We start from the raw sequence: 18,822 nt of genomic DNA on the forward strand, positions 1-18,822 counted from the left end.
CATCATAACCAGAGAGCTTTTCCTTGAGTCAGAAACAGTCAATGTTTTCTGGAATAAGGCCTCCAACGTTTCCCTCCCTCTCCAGAGAGCAGGATGTAATTGTTTTTTAAACTTTCCTTCGATCAATGGTAAAGTCTCTTGTTTTCCATGTTGCATTAAACTTTATTTATACAGAAACACCAAAATAACGGGCTTAGTTACAAACTGAACATTTCAAAATAGTCTGTTCATATTTCATTGTCCGACTGAAGCCTCGGGACTCTTTATTCTTTCCTCTGGTCCCATCTGGAATGACTCCAGAAAGGGGAGTCCTCCGACCTTCTGTGCAGTCTCTCACCTCTTCATCTGCAATGTCCTTCCTCCCATCACGTGTGTGGAGAAACGGAGGACTTCTGGGTAAGTGCATGCGTCTCTTCCCACCCCATCCTCTCCCTCTGCCAGGACCGACATCCCAAACCTTTTTTTTTGTAAATTCATGAGAGCGTAAGCGATGGGGCAATAGAAGAGTGTCGGGGCGTGGTCGATGGAGGATTGTGTCTTGGAGTGGCAGACGGGGCGGGGGGGGGAGGGGCTAGAGGCCTATCGACTGCAGGGTTTGTCGCTCGGCGTTGTTGAGGTGGCCTGAGAACATGCTGTAACACGGCTGCTGGGCGAACTGCGTCAGGAAGTCTGTCAGGTAAGCCTGCGGACAGAGGAGACGCACACTGGTCAGGAGTTTGATACTTGATCAAATACAGTTATCATCAGCAGCAGCTGGAAGGGCAACATGCAAGCTTCCATCTTTAATAGATCATATACACAATCTTCATTTTCACTAGATATCACAGAAGCACTGAGACAAATGCTTCATCAGCCACACTTCCCCCTTTCCCTTCATGTTCTTTCCCTTCACTGATGGTCATGTTTGAGAAAAGAATCGTGAAATGACAAGTTTAGAGACAGTACCTGTAAATCAATCTGATAAATGGGGTCTTTCAATGCATCTGGATCATCCTCATCATCATCCTCATAATAATCATCATCTGTAATAAAAAACAAAAAGGATGTTGGGAAATCTTCAATTACTAACCTGGAGTAAAACTATAAAGAGACATATAAAAACTTGATGGTTGAAATGTAGACATTGCTGATGCACGGTGGAGACACTCGTACCATATTTGTTGGAGGCAATGAGATCAGAAAGCAGCTGCCCTGCTAGTCCGTCATCTTCCTCCTCGTCATCCTCGGCCTCTTCCTCCTCCTCCCACATACCGCTGGAGTCTGAAACAAACAACAACGGCTGGTGAGTGAAATGTCAGCTGACACATTCTTTAGGGTTTCAGAGCCAACTCCAACTATTGTGTAGACCAAGCGTGAACGTTAGACTTTGACACCCTGAGAAACTTTATTCAGTCCAAAGCGGTTAATGCTGCCGACTGTGAGAACCTGGAGTCCCTTGGTGATAGATACAAAATGAATTTAAGAGAAGCACTTGTAGTATCTGTCCTCACCTTGGGTCCAGTCTCCTGCGTTCGTCCGGCTGGCGTTCGCCTCCACTACTGTCGACAGCTCATTGATGATCAATTTAAAAATCTTCACTAGCAAAGGAATGTTGGTCCACCGCTCCGGGGCTGAGGAGGAGAAACACACAGTGCACGTGGTCAATATCACTATCACATATCAACACATCCAACTATCGCACCACTCAGAAGCTTCGTTTTGTACATTATAGATCAATGTATTTGAGTAAAGTAACAGGTTTGTTTTGGTGCTTTACTTTTGGCAGATTTGGATCGTGTTCGGATGCCGTCCTCATGACTGTAGATCTCCTCTCCCTTCACCACGATGTCCTGGAGACGTTTGTCGTCAGTGTTGAGACCGTGCTGCAGCAGTTTGCACAGCGCCACCGTGCTGCAAGGAAGAAATAAAACATTACATTGATGGCAGGGGTTTAGGAAATGAGACAAAGGTAGAGAATAGAGATAATTTTCATTCTACAAAGCAGGGCCAACTAGTATTATTTACTTTCAGAGCCACAGTTCTAGTTGCACTTGATCTATTGGCAGGAAAAGTAATAGAAGGCTACGATATATGAAAGTGTTGATGTCACCATCTACATTTTTATTTAAAAGTAAAAGTTAAGGACTAACTATAGGTTACATCCATGTTATTGCAGGGGTTTTCATAAACATAACATGAAGATGTTTTCTGACCTGACTTTACCCTCGTACTGTCCATAGAACAGGTGCTGTCTGCTCATCCACTCCGTCATCACAAACTCCAGAGCGGGTTTCCCCGTCGGCCCAGGCAGACTGCACAGGAACTCCAGCAGAGGCTCCAGCTGAGAGTGAACCAGGTGAGCAAACACCATGATCAGGGACTGCAAACAGGGAGAGAGGATAAGAGAGCAGGGGCAGAGGAGGAGAAAGAGTGAGGTGCTGGAGATAACTGTACCTGTTGGAACTGTAACCGAAAAACATTAGTGACGATAAATAAAAAACAAGGTTGTACATTTTTTTTTTGTTTGTTTTAACCATTTAGCAATTTATTTTTGTGTTAGAAAATTTTAATCAACTCCTGAACAAGCGCATCAACACAAAGTGGTACAGAGATAAACATGAATTAAAGACAAACCGATTCCTCCACTACACATAAACCCAAACTATACTGTAGTTGTTGACCATGAAATAATGGACATATTGTAAACTTTCTTTCCTGAAGATGTAAGTAAAAACCCTAAATGGGCTTCATTGACCTAAGAAAAAAATTCTTCTCATAACGTACTTACAGTTTTTCAAAGATTCTGACATTCCTATCTTTTCTTATCTGGGAGTTTTCTAAAGAAACTTCTTATCAACAAATTAAAGAAAAATCTTAAGAAGTTATTTGTGTTGTGAAATGTTTCCATTTCATCTCCTTTTCTGGAACTTCAATGGAACAATATAAGAGGTCCAGGTGCTAATAATTGTAATCATATGGATTAATAATGTTAGATTATTTTAGTATTTCATTGATGGGTATATGTGCAGTTGTGCTTTAAGTATTAAGAAGTGCAAAGATTTTAAAAAAGGAACTTCAAAACTAAATTTGTATCTATAAATTACAGTAAATTAACTGTGTCTCTTCTGTGTTCTAAAAATATTTATTTGACCATCATGTACTCTGATCTGTCAATCATCTGTCCCAATAGAGTGATCAGAACAATTTTAATCCTATGGTATATTGATCTTGTTATCTTATATTAACATTATGTAACTCTACTCGTTAAGGCTACCTGGATTTTCAAAGGGCGGCCATATTTATGAGCAGATTGATGTGGAGCAGGTGAGATTCATTTTTGTTCGTTTCAGGAAATTGTGCATGTCTGTGTTCTCTCCAAGGAGAACAATAACAACTCAAGTAATTGTATTCGTTTCTACATAACCACCCGACGTGTATCAGGGTGCGTCTCCCCCTCCTACCTGCATGACGCTCAGAGTCTCGGCTTGCTGCATCTTGCTCAGAATCGCTCGGAGGATCTGGTCCAGCTGTTCCCCAAGCTCGGTTCCTGCCCGAGAGATCAGAGTGGAGACCAGCCTGCCCACGAAGGCAGCAGTGAACTCAGAGGTCCGGGGGTCCAGCAGTTGGTTGACCACCTGCATGACGTACCAGAGGCCACTGTTCCCCTGCTCGTCCCTCCACTGGGCGATCTGCTCCAAGCCGACAGAGACGTACGCCCGCAGGCACTCACCGCCGTTCTGGAGAGGGGAGGGCAGTGATGTGTGAGGAGAGCGGTATGAAAAGGTTGCAACAGATCGTTGATGTTCCGATGTTCACCTGCATTATTGTGTTGTCATCGGTCCGTAAGGTGCACTGTGCCACCACAGGGAAGGCCTGGCACACCAGCATCTCTGACGGGGGGGGTTTGGTGTTGCGTACGACTGTGGTCAGGATGTCTATGGACGTCTGACACAGAGGAGGGGGGAGAGACAAGTGGTCAGATTCTATATCTGTCTCTCAGGAAAACAACTGACACTGACATTACAACATGGAACAGATTGAGCCTGGTCCTGTAAAAGTTTCAGACGTGTACGATCTCGACAAACTGAGGCTTCACAAACAGAGTGTTAACGTGCAGAGTCATTAAAGAAGGAGAGGGAGAGGAAGAAAATGGAAATGAGTCAGTTCCTGTTTTTGTGTTGCCGAACGCTGATTGATTACTAATAATAGAACATATTGTTGTGTATGAGCAAATGTAAAAGAAGCATAAATGATTACATAACAACACAGCACTGTGCTCATCTGATGCCTGGTTGAATGTCACTTTCATTGCTAAAGTTAAGATTGCACACACCAATAATTACATTTATCTCTTGCTATGTGTTTGATGACTGAGGTAACTGCTTACAAACCAAGACATTCTTTTCAGCAACACACAAGCACACGCACACACACACACACACAAAAGTCTATTAAACTACACACTGTGAAATTTGATATGCAAGATGGCCGACATGCCCAGGCTACAAACTGTCTGCCTCTTTTTTGGAGAAAAATAAATAGGCTATATAAATATATTTTTTATAGAAAAATAATGATGATGATGATTATTGGGCTAGGTTCCTAATTCACTGTCTCAGACTGAGGTTTCCTCCTGCAGCTGCCACAGGTTTGATTCAGTCAATATATCCGTTCATGCTCTGTTCATGTACCTCTCCTCCCCTTTCACACTTAACTCTGTCCCATCAATAAAGTCTAATGCCTAAAAAATATCTTAAGATATCTGGTTGTGTTTGAGGAATTTTTTTTTGCATCACAAATGTAGGAGGAAAGTTTGACTATTATTGGCACAGGGGTCATTACATGAGATATCAATTTCATGTCACTCCTGCCGTTTTTCTGGACCAAAGAAACGCAGTCTTTCAGAAACCTTTGTGTCTCTTCGAACCACTTACTGCGCAGAGTCCAGATGGGATCTTGTCGGGCGGAGCCTGCATGATGCTGACCAGCGTGGGGATGAGACGCATCTGCATGGGGCCCTGGCAGCCTTCGATCTGTGCCAGCTCCTTAAAGATGTCCTGAGCCAGAGACGCCACCACAGGGTCTGAGGAGAAGAGAGGGAGACAGGGCCTGAGAAAAGATAAGATAACAACTCAAATCTAGGTGTTTACTTAACATGCTTGTGTCCTCTCTGGGAAGAAATGTGGGATTTTTGCTAATAACTGGGAAATGTCTATCCTCTAATCATCCATTAAATGATCAATAATATAGTTAGAAAAGTTAAAGAGCACAGTGTGAGTGCACAGGGACAATCAGAGGATGTGGTTAGAGGAGCTACTGTATGTCAATACCATTGTTATATTTAAGGAAAATAGCAATGGTGAGGGGGCAGATCTTGTTCTCGGCGCTGGTGGTAAAGGCCGGGTCGACGGTGCAGACGATGCACAGCGTCTCCATGACGAGGGTCAGCACCTCTGAGCTGAACTGGGCAGCCAGTTGGACCAGTCCCTCGAGGATGCTGGGGAGGAAGGGCTGAAGGACGTGGGTGCTGTCAGACAACTTCAACTGATCACAGTACCTGCAGGATTGAAATGACACGGTTAGTGGGCATCCAGGAACATCTGGTATTGTTTAAAAACAAAGCCTGCTCACCCCCAGATGGCCCTGACCGCAGAGATGCGGACGGAGGGCGGCTGGCTGTCGTGAAGCCCGCTGACGGTGGCCTGGAGGAACTGCTGGATGAGCTCAGGAGACATGGCTGCTGTGAAGCGACTGGCGGCCCATAGAGCCCGACCGAGCAGGAACGGAGACGCCGCTGAACAAGAGACAAAAACAATAGACAGCCGTGAAGACCAAGATAAGAGAAGACACACAAGAGAGAATAAATAACATATAAATAAAAATCATAAAGAACATTATATATGTACTCAAATACATTGTGAGGTGTTTCTTACGGTGTTTCTAAGACTCACCTGCCAGGTTGAGATCAGCGAGGATAACGCTGGCCAGGAACCCGTGCATGTCAAACTGGATACGACCGTTCTTCACGTTCTCTGTGATGATGGTTTTGACAGAGCCGAGAGCCAACATACAGGCCTCATGGATCTTCCACCTAGTTTCAAAAAAACACAACACAACATGACATTACGGACTTACAGGCACAGTGTTTTAATATTACAGTAGAATAAAATAAGAGTTGGGAGAACGATCCACTAAAGTTGACGCATCAGCTAGAAAGAAAAATGTTCTCACTGACAAAAGCCCCAGATCAGAGTCAAATTGGTTTGATCAGCAGTCGCCAATTGCTTGTGTGAACGTCAAACACAATTCAAGAAGCTTGCTGACACGTCGCCTCCTCTGATTTTTAACAGGCTAAATATCTGGACAAGTCTACAACAGCTATGTGTGTGGTCACATTCGTTACCAGTCAAAGTATCATCGAACGAACAAGTATCATCAGTTGAATGGTATGAACTCACTACAAGACTCCTGATTAATGTCATGCAATTTGAACTGCACAGTTTTCTGACGGCTTTGAAAGTTGTGCAGTGTGAACTTGGCATTAAGAAACACTAAGTTCACTTTTTTTGCAAGTACAGACGATCAGTGTGCAGAGAACAAACTAAGCGTCAAGTTTAATTTAAAGCTGCTGTCAAGTTTTTCAGAGTGAACTTGAATTAATGTCGGCTGATGTGATGCACAATCTGCAGAGTTTGTTATTCTACCCGGGTCAGTACACGTCTACGTGTCGTACTTGGCAGCTCGAGGATTTTTCCACTTTTACTGTCATTAATTACAGCAGGAATGTGGAACAAATTTGACAAAGCTTCGAGACCAGACGTTAGGATGTAATCAGAAAGTGAGAGAGAAGTGTTAGTGCAGAGTCTCTCTCTCACCAGTGCTCGTTGCCACTGTTTCGAGCTTGCTCCGCCTCCTGCAGGTGTCTGGTCGCTGCCGCTGCCAACGCTGCTGCGCTCTCATTCTGAAACTCTGCAGCCACAGCCTGCAAGCAGAGGTCAAAAGGTTACCACCATATCACAGGACCCCACGTTTCTGACCCCAGTTTTACATCATCTCACCAGCAGCAGGTCCTGAGCAGAGATCCTGACCGAGTAGGAGAAAGTGTCATCGTCCTCATCCTCCACAAACTGCTGCGGGTTCGCCGTCCACACTTTGATCTAAAGAAACAACCATGCAAACCATCAGGCCTGATGCCAATTATTAAACATAAATATACATTTGTTTTAATAACCCCTCACCTGGTCCTCAGTGATCTGCATGTACAGGATGACGTAGTAGATGAGCTCAGGCAGCGCTTTCTTCACTGTGCTCTTGAACTTGTTGTTTTCCAGCAGCGTGTGGACGAACTCGAAGATGCTGAACACAAGATTTTCAAAACCCAGAACTTCACCTGTAAAATAACAACACAAAAAAACATTAAACACCAGAGGATGGATGAGAAAAGTGTTTCCTCAATAACTTACTTGAGAGTAAGTGAGAGTGCAACTCACCATCTGAGTCCACTGGGTCGTCCACTTCCTCTGTGTAGTTGACTTCTGTTCTTACATAAGTGAACATCTGGTTAAGGAATATTCCAAAAACAATCCAAGTACAGGAACAAAGGAGAAAATCTCATTATTAAGCCTATAAGGTTGTGAACTTTCCGCTGCCTCATAATCACAATGCACCAACAATGCACGTGACCACACGTCATCCACAAACCAACACGTCCACGGGAGCTCAGATGGGTCCAAGTGCATTTTCATTGACAACTGTCTCGGCCTGAAATAACTCATTACTTGTTTCCCTTTGGATTTTACTGAGTAAGCAGGTGAACTGCTGCAGTGTGGTGGGACGGTGGTTTGAAGAGCTGCTCTGTAAGCACAACAACAGAAGTGTCCAACAGAAGTTTTGGAAAGCGCTGAAAACAAATCAAACCCTGATATAAAATGTGTTCTTGACTCAAAAACAGAAGCAACAGTGGTTTTATCACACATGAAGAGCAATCATTATCCCAGTAAGGAACTAATTCACAGTTGGCTTTGTGAAGGATATAAAGCTGCACTTTCAGTCAGTGTGTTCCACACGATGGGTAATATCTGCTGCATGGAGGACACCATGGGTTTGGGGAAGTTCTTAACCAACGCTGTCACAGCCTGAGAGACAAAGAATGAGAAAATTATTTAAAGTCTTATTACAACACGTTTTACTTTTAACACAAAATACATTTAGCTTCCCAGTGCCTTATTCCTTGAAAGAATATTTCTACTACCACCAGCTGTACACTGTAACAGACAACTACATCACACTGGAATTACACTACGTATAAATACATTAGATTTAGAACTACTATCTTGTTTACAGCTGAATTTACGTTTCTAAGTTTCTACTGACGATATTCTGAGGTTCCCACTAACTTCAGTCTCTCACCTTGAGCACTTCCATCTTTAGACCACTGTCAGACGAGGGTCCATCAGGCATCTGGAGAGCCTGCACAAACGCTACTGTGAACTGCTGCACCACAGGGAAGATCAACGCTTTGGCTGCACCCTGAACACACACAGGAGGGAACGTTACAGTTATAACACAGTAACGACAAGTTACTCAAAAATCTTTGGAAAGCAAATTATCAGCTCTGACCAAACAAGATGAATCAGTCCAAAAGTAAAAATTTTGCGTTATAATTAATTCCGGCTAAAATAATGATATAGTTATTATTCATAATGCATCTAAAAACAATATCATTAACTCACCTTCTCCAGCTCTTCAATAGCACAGATGAGGTTGGCACAGGTGGTAAATATCTCCACTGCTCTGGAACGGGTACGAATACTGTAAACCTGTCGCATTAGAAAACATTAAAAAATGATCCCAACTTAACTACAACTACAAAAATGGTAGAATGAATTATGACAGGAAATACAGCTGTATTCTGAATATAGTTCAGTCTGGACTGATTCGTCAACTGATGTGATTGTCACCTGTCATTCGTAGACATATGGGTATCAGCCTTTATAATTGTCAATTAAAAGTTGTTTTATAGAATAAACAATGCAGCAAAGATGTGCATTTATGTTTACACTTAATATACAAAAATATTTCCTTAATTCAAGTTTTATATATTTGGTTGTATTTGTGTCATCTTTTTGTTTATAGTGGACTATGAGATGAAAGACATGATGTCAGTTTATCTCTGTATCAGATGCTCACACAACTTGTTTGGGACCTAAACTGCCAGATACTTTATTCTACTCTCTGATCAGAGCATTTTAGAAAAATCATGCCTCATCATATGGTAATCGTTCTAAACTATACTGATACACAGTGACCAGAAAAGGTTAAAAGCTGGAGCAGCACCTCGGCCATGGTGAAGATCTTGTACATTTCAGGAAGGATGACCGGAGCCACCAGCGGCATCTGTGTATCTGTCACCTCCCGAGTAAACTCTGGAAACATCAGACAAAAAGTTAAAAATTTATAAGAGGAGGAATATGGGAAGGGAAATGTTTCTAAGAGTAGAAATTTGACTTTAAAATGTATGAAATTTAGATGTTTCTTCTAACGATGAAATCTGAATTTGGCATTGACGATAAAGCTGGAAAAATTTATAATGTTTAATATTAACACAGTCTCTAAACTGATATTGTCACGAAGGCTCTAGTTTCACCAGAACGTTCTGAAAACAACGTATTCTGAAAAAACTCCAGGCCAAGAGTACCTGTGTGTTTACATGTATCTTATCACACACCTGTGAGGACCCTCATGGCCCCGTGCACTGCACTGACTTCTCCGCTGACCAGCATCTCCATCAGCAGAGTGAAGAGCTGCGGCCAGGCCTCAGGCCAGTCCCAGTGGGCGATGGCCGACACGGCGTAGGCGACACTGGAGCGGACTTTGCTGATCGACTCTCGCAGGCCGCCCGGCAGCAGCTCCCTGATGGCAGCTTTAGCCTGGAGGAGGAAAAACAAGAGTTGGGCTCCAAACAGTCCTCAGAGCTCAAATTACAATTTTGTAACAAGAGGATATTTGAATTATAGAAGTTGTAGAGTTGTTTACCTGATCTGTGGTTTCAGGAGGCCTGAACTTCTCTGACTGGGAACACCAGTGAGTCTCCACATACTGCTTCAGGATGACTGATGCTAACTGCAAACACGCACAATGAGAAAGCCATATTTGATAATGCAACACAAAACTGATACAGGTTGGAACACTCACGTATAGATATGTAATAAACGCATAATGTAATTGCTAATGTAACAGTTTAAGTTCACAAAGTTATTTTCTGCTCACCTGACGGATGGCGAGTGCTCCCTGAGGATCAACTGTGAGTTCAGCCAAGTGGACGCCAAACTCTACGACATCAGCAAGGATGAGAAAAAAAAATTATCATTTCATGGAACATCTGTTTGTATGTTAGATTATAATTGTTTAAAAGAAACCTTTCCTGGTGTTCGTTATAGTCTTTTCATAACACTGAACTAAAGCGTCTATAAAGAGGATTTTTAGACAATTCTTTCCAGGAATTAATTTGCGGCGTCAGGGTTTATTTCATGGAAACTGCCAACACGATAACAACAAGTCACTGTGTGATGCCAAGTTAAAAGCAACACAAACAGCTCTTTAAGATGTGGGTCAAAACACAAAGACATAATGCTGTTATTGTCGGTCTGGGCCAAAATAACGGTAAGAATTAGGTTATTCAGGTTATCAATGGTGCAAAAATTAATTGACCCAATTCATCACTGCTGGACAATATGTAAGAAAATTAGATTATGTAAAAATTTTCATAACAGTCTAAATGGATATGTCAATAAATGTCATGTTATTTCTTTCAAGTGTAAAATCTGATTGTGCCTCCTGAGTGAAGATTGTGGTTTTAAACTTTTCTTTACAAGCAGAGGATGAAACTTGATAAAAAACCAAACAAATCTGAGCTGGGCTTTTGTTACACATCTATAAATGAAAATTATATTGCGGTAAATATTGATATGGTTTTATTGCCCAGCCCGACATGCTAACAACATCCTGTTTGAACCTGGCCTGGCAGGCATGCAGAGAGTGAGCGATAAACCCAGAGTTCAGGATCAGCATCAACCTCAGCTCTGTCCCTCTCGCTGGGTTTTACTAAGAGTGACATCAGGCGCCAGAAGACAATGTTAGTGCTGACAATCCTGCATCAAACGTCTGCCTTAGAGAGGGGCCAGCGGAAAGGGTCAACCTCGCAGCGGCACGGCCGACAGACACCGTGCACAATTAGCCTTTCACCGCGGGCACGAGGATCGCCGCACAGACAATGGGAAGTCTGGTGGACTATAAGCTACGGCCGCAAGTTACTGTATCCGTCAGTCCTGTTTAAGTCCTGTATCACAATAAAAGTGTTTCCTCCAATACACCGGTTGTTTACAAGCGGTAAATTCGCAATTTCACTATCCAGGTGAATCAAGTATTTTAAGAGCTTTCATGAATATTAATCATTATTAATGCAGATTGAAAAAGAAATTAGACAGATTCTGTTACAGTAAATAACAGCCCAACAGAGGGTAGAGCGCTTAACTGGTTTAATTTATCATCAGACGTCAGGCCGATGAAAAGGCCGTCATGACACTTTCACTGTTTAAATAACTGGAAACCTGAGACAAGCGGTGCCACTATTCTAGTAGGTTTCACATGTTATCATTTCAAATGACGGACGTGGGCTCCAACATTTATTATAATTCAATCAACACAACTTGGAGGACTAGAGGAAAAAGAAAGAAGTCTTTATGGTGTGAGTTTATAATGTGAGAATGACTCTGTACTGTATGATCTATATGAATGGATTTAAAAGTCCAACATGATGCAACTCTCAGAGCCCATCGCCCTGATGAATAAGCCTCTGGGGGCAATGGGAAATATTTCAGGGCTTCAGGTGTAGACAGCAGATATCTGGGCCGAGACTCCATCCTCCATACAGTGTTTACAGTCTGACAACTTTCTTACATCACACGAGGCACACGATGCTCCACACAAAACAAAAAACAGTGATACTTTTAAAATGTGTTTCAGGTCCGGGCGACATTTGGGCTGATCTCCATTAACAAATATCTCTATATGAATGCAGATTTTAAAAAGCTGACAGACGGTGCATTTCTTTTTGCTCTCCACACTGGACTGTTTACCTGCTGCCAGCCAAAGCCTGCTCAAACATGACTGGAAACCAGAAGGCGTCCGGGCCCAGAATCTTGTCCCTCGCTATAGAGATTAAACATCATCCAGCAACAAATACAAATCTTGATCTCAAAGACTTTGTGTTTCCTTCTCCTATGTGTATCCTGATGATGCTCAGGGCTACAATTACAGATTATTTACTTCAACTACGCAACATAACAAGGAAAAGCAACCAAGCTGAAACTACATATAGTTTATAGATGGTTAACTATCGATTATTAAAACTGTTGCCGATCCATTCTCTACCCATCAACTGCTTGATCAAGAAACTAACCGACTAACATCCATCCCAGCTCCACTGATGATGGAGGAAGCTGGGGCCGGTTGGACGGGATCCGCGGGACGCATCTTCGCGGGAAATTCTGTCACGGGGGCATTCCGTGGTTCCCATAGCGACGGCGGGATAAAGTCCTAAGAAAAAGTTAACTTCTAAATGACGTAATAACACGTGGGTTGTGGTGGCACTGCGCTGGCTCCTGAAGCGCTGATGTCGTTGTTGCCATAGTTTCAGAAGTTTTAACGTACATTCCCAAAAACACATGACCCTTCCGTTAAATGGACGTGTTTACTGAGGGATGACCCGGGGGGCAGCGGTGGAGCTGAGGCCGGTGGAGGCTCCACTCAGCCCCGCATGTGCTTCAGAGTTACCCCGGTGACTGATGGGACTTGTTAGCCGTTAGCTGTCCGAGCTCGTCCGGTCGAGCGATGACACCGGACCCGGGGCCAGAGAGAGATCAGCTCGTTTCCGTGAGTTTTCCGTTTTAACTTTGTCACCACCAACTTCTCCGGCCTAGCGTCAGCCCCCGGGAGAGGAGACGCTTCCCCCCGGCTAACGATGCAGGCATGACGGCTAGCTGCGCTTCAGACTAGCCGATAGAGTTAAGAGCTAGCACCGGAGGCCCGTGTCATGAATGCGGGAGGACACCGGGGGATCTCACCCGTTCACCCCGCTAAGAGCCGACCACTCACCCTCTGTCACTTCCAGCACTTTGACCTGCTCCTCCGCGGCGGCGCGCACCTCCTGCACCGGGGACAGGATGGCGGTCAGCGTCTCGATCAGCGCCTCCTTCAGCCCCTGCTGGACGGGACCGGCCGCCGGACCGGACCGAGCACTACCCGCCGCACTCATGTTTTCACCCGCAGCTCCGCAATCGAGTCAGTCCGCCGCCACCACCACCACCAGGAGCCGGGGAGGAGAAGCAGCCGAGAGCTGAGGGGAATCGCGCCAATGCATGGGAACGTGGAGGCGGGGTTTTGCTGGAGGAAGCACATTTTGTCGTCCGGTTCGTCCCACGTGTTGTTTTTTTTAATGTTTGTCTTTGTTTTTAAAGTCTTGCTCCCTCTTGTGGAGCGGGGGGGAGATGCATCTTTTAGTCTGAAGGATTTTCTTGCTCACTTGAGCTTTATAGTTTTTAAAAGTGACACAACTTCAAATTGACAAAATGTGTGTTTTCTGTATCTCTCCATCATGTGTTGACAATTTAACTTCCCGTGGCAAATGACGGACTAACTGAACATATTGCACAATCCCTCCTCTGGTGCTTATAGTATTTTTTTAAATATTTATATTTAATGTGTGTTTCCTATTTTATATTTATACTTGCACAAATACACCACAGCAAATCCCTTGTATGTGTTAACCTGCTTGGCAGTGAAACCAGATTCTGATTCCTGGTGACTAATGCCTATAAAAATTCTAATGTTTATCCCCATTATTTGCTTCCATACCTAATATTTGTACAAATAAAACACCAGGGACATGGTTGACATTTCCACAGAGGACATCGTGCCTGCAGCGACTTGTGGATAAAACCCTTGAAAGCTGGAAGAGACGCACTGTTCGGAATGTGAGTGAACAGTGGGTAAAACAAGTGTTTTATCACGTTACTAAAAGAGCTTTGATTAAATATAAAGTATAGAAATGCAGCTGTATTAGAATATATGGCCAAAAAGAACTTTCCACATACTTTTGTCTACTTTGGGCTGTTTCTCATGGTTAATTTACATTGAAATATGGCTGAAAAGGAGTTTAAGTCCAGCAGCATATTTCAGAAATGTCCTGCAAGGCCTTCCCTGGAGTACAGAGGCTGTTATAGCTGCATATTCATGCCCATGTTAGAGGAATTAGATGTTTAACAATCAAATATAGTTTTAATATTCAGGTGTCATCGTACCTTTGATCATGTTATGTATTTGGAAGTTAAAATCAACAGAATGGCTTTAGTTGAAAGTGACAATCAGGCTGCACCTCTCTGACCACAGGTGTAGTCTCACCTGAGCTTTCAGAGGAGCTTCACCTTTCATCACTCACTTCTCCATTCTTTGCATAAACATGAAATAACTGTGCAGTTGCACAACAGCACAATTCTCTGTTGAGGTGTGACCCTGGAAGTGTTCAGTCAATCATGTTACCGAAGGAGGAATTATCAGCTTCAGCTCATAAACCTGCTGCTCCAATGAAAATAGAAGTGGTATCAGCACGATCTCTGTGATGACAGATGAGCTTGTGACGTGCTGCTCCTCTACTCTTCAATCTCAATGTTGGGACTTTAGTTTGTTTTAATCTTGCAAGGACAAGCTCTGATCCTCTCAGGTGTCAAGTTTCCTGATCCAGGAGGCTTTTATCAAATCCTGGCAGAGTTTGGATGCATTTTGAAAGTCATTACATCAGGTTACTGTAGAATATTGGTCTACAACCTCATATATACACTTTAAAAGTCAAAGTAAAACCGCAAAGGATGAAAACTACTTGTTCTTAATTCTTTCATTGCGTACCCCTCTCATGTGTTGAATTTAGTATATAATGATCTACAACATTCATGTCAGTTCTGTCAGACCAAAGGAAATAATAACTTGGGAGTGTTAAATCCAATTCTGGGAGAAATAAAGCTGTGGTGTCTTCTTCATGACTGAAACCATATTTGCATCTTTATAAACCTTCACGAGGAAAGTAGTGTGTTTAGGGAACCCGGCTCTGTGACAGTTGTGCTTCACTGCTGGTGCAGTTGACACTCAGTTGTCAGATTATTAGGTACCTACCGGAAACTAATGCAGTCTAATGCAACAATATGCACTTCTGTTTCAGAGAGAAATCAAATTGAACCTTACGGATTTGAAGGCAGCAGTTTGTTATTAGCAAACTCAATATCCTTTTTCAAAAATTGGCATCTGAAATCCTATTTTTTTCTTCTTTTACCTTATTCCCAGTAAAGCAATTTGTAATCTCTAGTTTTTGTAATTGCTAAAACCTAGGGCTGAGTGAAATGGCCCAAAATATATGTCAATAATATCAGTATATCAATAATTATCATGATAAATATCAACTTATTAAAGGTGGACACTTTATTAACAGCACTCTAGGAATCTTGGGTATATTTAAACTGATTATGTTTATACTTCCTCACTGTGCTTCTACAATGCATAGACAACATATAGATGTATGATGGACATTTGTGATATTACTATTGATGAAAATGATCTTGACTTGAATATTGATACTGTTTATCGTCCTACTTTAACCTATAAGTAAATAAACATCATTATCTGCATCTTGCTTTACTGGGATGTGTTTCTAGCATTGAGTTTGCCCTCATCATAATGAAGTCAGACTAATTGCAGGACTGTAGCATTAGACTGCATCAGTTTTCACTGGGTGTTCCTAACAAACTGGCCACTGAAGTGTGTGTGATGCATTTCTCAGGTGAGGATCTCGTGAACCGAGACTAGGAATGAACCAAACACTTAATACAACCTTTTCTTCTTGTTTAAGCAAAAAGAATTTGGTTTATGTAGAAACAAGCAATGCTTTGCAATTGGATATTTCCCTCTCCTTCAAAAGAGTTAAAGCTAAAATTAAAAAAAAAAAGAAATTAATCCCCATCCCACTGCACCCAGAATCGCCACCTTCTGAAAATGTATGCAGATGTTACTGACAGAAAGCAAAGGAAAGCTGGGGGACAGCTCACAAGGGAGATAGATATAAGTGTACAGTACATATATATAAAATATAAAATCTCAAATATATTTTATATATATTAAATTGTGTTAGGGTTCAGTATCTCTCACTACACAGCATTAAGGTGGTGTGTCTGATTATCTTTTTTTTTTTTTTTTTCTTCTTCTTCATTTTTTTTTTCTTCAAATCCTATTATATGAACCAAAGGAGAGTCAAAGCAAAACAAATGAATCAACAAACAAACAAATGTGTGGGGTAGGGTGGGGTGGGGGGGGTAAAACAAAAAATAAGGAAACTAAGCAACAGACAAAAGGCCTCCGCCCCGATCCGATGCCCCTCCCCCCCAGCCCCCAGCGGAGGGGTGAGCTAGCACGGACGAGGTGGGATGGACCCGTCCAGCTGTACAGCGCAGTGAAACATAACTTACATATTAGCTCATTTTTACATGTACAGTCGTGATCAAGGCACAGGGATCTTCTACAAGTTAATTTTTTTTTCTTCAATAAAGTTGTACAAAATAATACATTTTACAGTCTGTACAAGAATAATAGTCCAGCAGTAAAATAAAGACAGACGTACTTAAAGCCGGGAGGGGGAGGAGGTGGGAGGTGGGAGGGGCGGGGGACGAGGTGAGAGAACAAGACGACAGGTGAGGGGGTGGGGCTTCGTGTGGAGAGGGAGGGTGCTGGTGAGGGCTGGAGCATGTTGGTGTGTGTGTGTGTGTGTGTGTGTGTGTGTGTGTGTTACCAGGTTAATGTGTTGCATCCAGTCTCATTAAGTCGTTTTTTACTTCATGCTTTCCTTTTGTGTTGATCTTTTTTTTCCTTATTAAATAAAATCTTTCGTCTTTCTTTATTTTCTGTATTTGTCGAATAGCAGCAGGGGCAGGGGGACCAGGATGTATATGTGTGTGTATGTGTGTGTAGTGGGGTTTCAATGGTGCACAAAGGCAGATCACACACACAGTGTACACCAACACACAACATGGGGTAAAAACTAACAAAAACGTAAAAGTTGAATTGTGTTATTACAGGAATATATAATATTTATATATATACATATTTATATACACACTCATATATAAATATCTATATATATATATTTATATAGCTTGGATTTTTTGCACTGCATGAAGTTCACTGGTATGCATGGATTTATGCATTGTATGGTATTATTCTTTTTTTTCTCCTCCTTTCTGTTTTTGTTGTTTTCTGCCACCCCGCCTCAAACGATTTCCTGAAGAGCAGGTCATGTGAGCCATGTGGTCTTATGTCCGAGTCACGCTCACGACCGCAGGCAGCCGTTAGTCAATTAGTCCGTCCTCGGGCACGAAAAAGAAAAAAGGATCACAGCCCTCCGCTGTGTCAGTTTGCCACTCTCCATCCATTTTCATCTTCCTCTTCTTCTTCTTCTTCCTGTCTCCTCCTGGATCGTCATCAGCACGCGGTGAATAAACTACCTCTCTCTCAGGATGCATTATTGAATCCAGCCTCTGCCGACTGTTAAAAGCAGGAGGGCTTGGTATTAAAAGGGTGTGTGTGTGTGTATGTGTTTGAGATATGAGACATTAAAACCTATTTAGGGGCTCTGAATGTCTAATGCTGTCGTGTGTGTGTGTGTGTGTGTGTGTGTGTGTGTGTGTGTGTGTGTGTGTGTGTGTGTGTGTGTGTGTGTGTGTACCTGCGAGTGTGTGTTCATATATCTGAGAGAGAGCGAGAGAGAGATAGAGAGAGAGCTAAAAGGAGGAATAGCTTGCACAAAGATTCCAGTCTCGACCCTCTTTCATGGGTCGAAGTGTGGCTGAGTACAGGAATCAGTCCTGGATAATAGTCGATGAAACTGTTGTTGGTGAATCCATAAAAACAAAACATCTTTCCACGATGGGTTTTTTTCTGAAACTGTGTTAGCGGGAGGAGTTGTATCGGGGTGGAGGGGAGGGCAGGCGGTCAGTCGCTGACTTGTTCGCTCAGTCGTTTGGTGAAGTTGGTGGAAGTGGAGGGGGTGGGGGTGGGAGGGGGGTGATTGGCTAACTGGTCGTGTTGGTGGTGGGTGGGGTGTGGGGGGTTGGGGGAAGATAGGTAGGACGGTAGGTAAATAAGTCGACCGGGCGCCGCTTCCCCATCACAACAGCTCGTACTGCCGTAGGTGCATCCTCTGTATGATGTCGCGACAGTCATTGAAGACGCGGCGGATGTTTTCTGTGTCGACCGCGCAGGTGAAGTGGGGGTAACAGTAATGCCGGCCGTCCCCGCTGGCTGTGCTGATCCTCTGCAGGAGACACACAAGCAAAGAGAAGTTAGTGTCAGATTAACTCATCAACATGTCATCAGCACCGCCCGTCAAGTTCCAAAGTTAAAACCCTTTTACCGTTGAAAATTAGGTCCAGTTTATCTTCACTGGTTTAGAAATAGCGAGGAAAAATGTGTTCTTAAAAGTAAAATGGAGGAGAGTAGCTTAAGAGGATGTAATTAATAAAATAGTAAATGTCAGGTTTGGTCTTTGATTACAAATTCTGCTCCGCTATTTGTGAATCAGGCAAAATAAAATCATAAAAACATATATGTACAAGGAAACAAACTAGAATAGGTAAAACATGAGGTGTGAACGTACCAGAAACTCGTCCCGGATAAAGTACTTTGCCCTTGTGACACGAGGATCCTCACCTGGCTCTGGTATTGCTGTTGGAAAAGAAGAAATCTGGT

The 18,822-nt window shown here is 42.9% G+C and overlaps 2 protein-coding genes across 2 annotated transcripts in view; both read right to left on the reverse strand.

Annotated features, from left to right (window-relative positions):
- Window positions 1–141: 141 nt before the first annotated feature.
- On the reverse strand, window positions 142–13,429 carry ipo9 (importin 9). The gene is made up of 24 exons (XM_034584545.1): window positions 13,135–13,429; window positions 10,249–10,310; window positions 10,015–10,101; window positions 9,707–9,908; window positions 9,316–9,404; window positions 8,712–8,798; window positions 8,389–8,508; window positions 8,014–8,114; window positions 7,470–7,528; window positions 7,218–7,369; window positions 7,038–7,136; window positions 6,855–6,961; window positions 5,931–6,070; window positions 5,611–5,773; window positions 5,310–5,536; window positions 4,914–5,062; window positions 3,796–3,924; window positions 3,441–3,716; window positions 2,193–2,359; window positions 1,757–1,890; window positions 1,491–1,610; window positions 1,153–1,260; window positions 946–1,022; window positions 142–682 (listed from the first exon to the last, which is right to left on the reverse strand). Exons 1-24 carry the CDS (start codon window positions 13,292–13,294, stop codon window positions 572–574), a joined length of 3,126 nt encoding a protein of 1,041 aa, XP_034440436.1. The 5' UTR covers window positions 13,295–13,429; the 3' UTR covers window positions 142–571.
- Window positions 13,430–17,783: 4,354 nt separating this feature from the next.
- LOC117761010 (guanine nucleotide-binding protein G(s) subunit alpha-like) overlaps window positions 17,784–18,822 on the reverse strand; it is a 28,213-nt gene continuing 27,174 nt past the window's right edge. The window contains exons 11-12 of the mRNA XM_034584546.1: window positions 18,731–18,798; window positions 17,784–18,388 (exon numbers count right to left, since the gene is read on the reverse strand). Of these exons, the coding sequence (XP_034440437.1) occupies window positions 18,242–18,388; window positions 18,731–18,798 (215 nt within the window). The 3' untranslated portion in view covers window positions 17,784–18,241. The remainder of the gene's footprint in view (window positions 18,389–18,730; window positions 18,799–18,822) is intronic.

The sequence above is a fragment of the Hippoglossus hippoglossus genome, chromosome 5 (genome assembly GCF_009819705.1).
Source record: "Hippoglossus hippoglossus isolate fHipHip1 chromosome 5, fHipHip1.pri, whole genome shotgun sequence".
Lineage (NCBI taxonomy): Eukaryota > Metazoa > Chordata > Actinopteri > Pleuronectiformes > Pleuronectidae > Hippoglossus > Hippoglossus hippoglossus.

Excerpts from the sequence above, each read along its gene's own strand:
- ipo9 (XM_034584545.1), bottom strand. The coding sequence starts at position 13,294 with ATGAGTGCGGCGGGTAGTGCTCGGTCCGGTCCGGCGGCCGGTCCCGTC. Across the intron at positions 3,717-3,795 it reads ATGACAACACAATAATGCAG|AACGGCGGTGAGTGCCTGCG; the intron begins GTGAACATCGGA and ends TCCCCTCTCCAG. Across the intron at positions 2,360-3,440 it reads AGACTCTGAGCGTCATGCAG|TCCCTGATCATGGTGTTTGC; the intron begins GTAGGAGGGGGA and ends CCCTGTTTGCAG.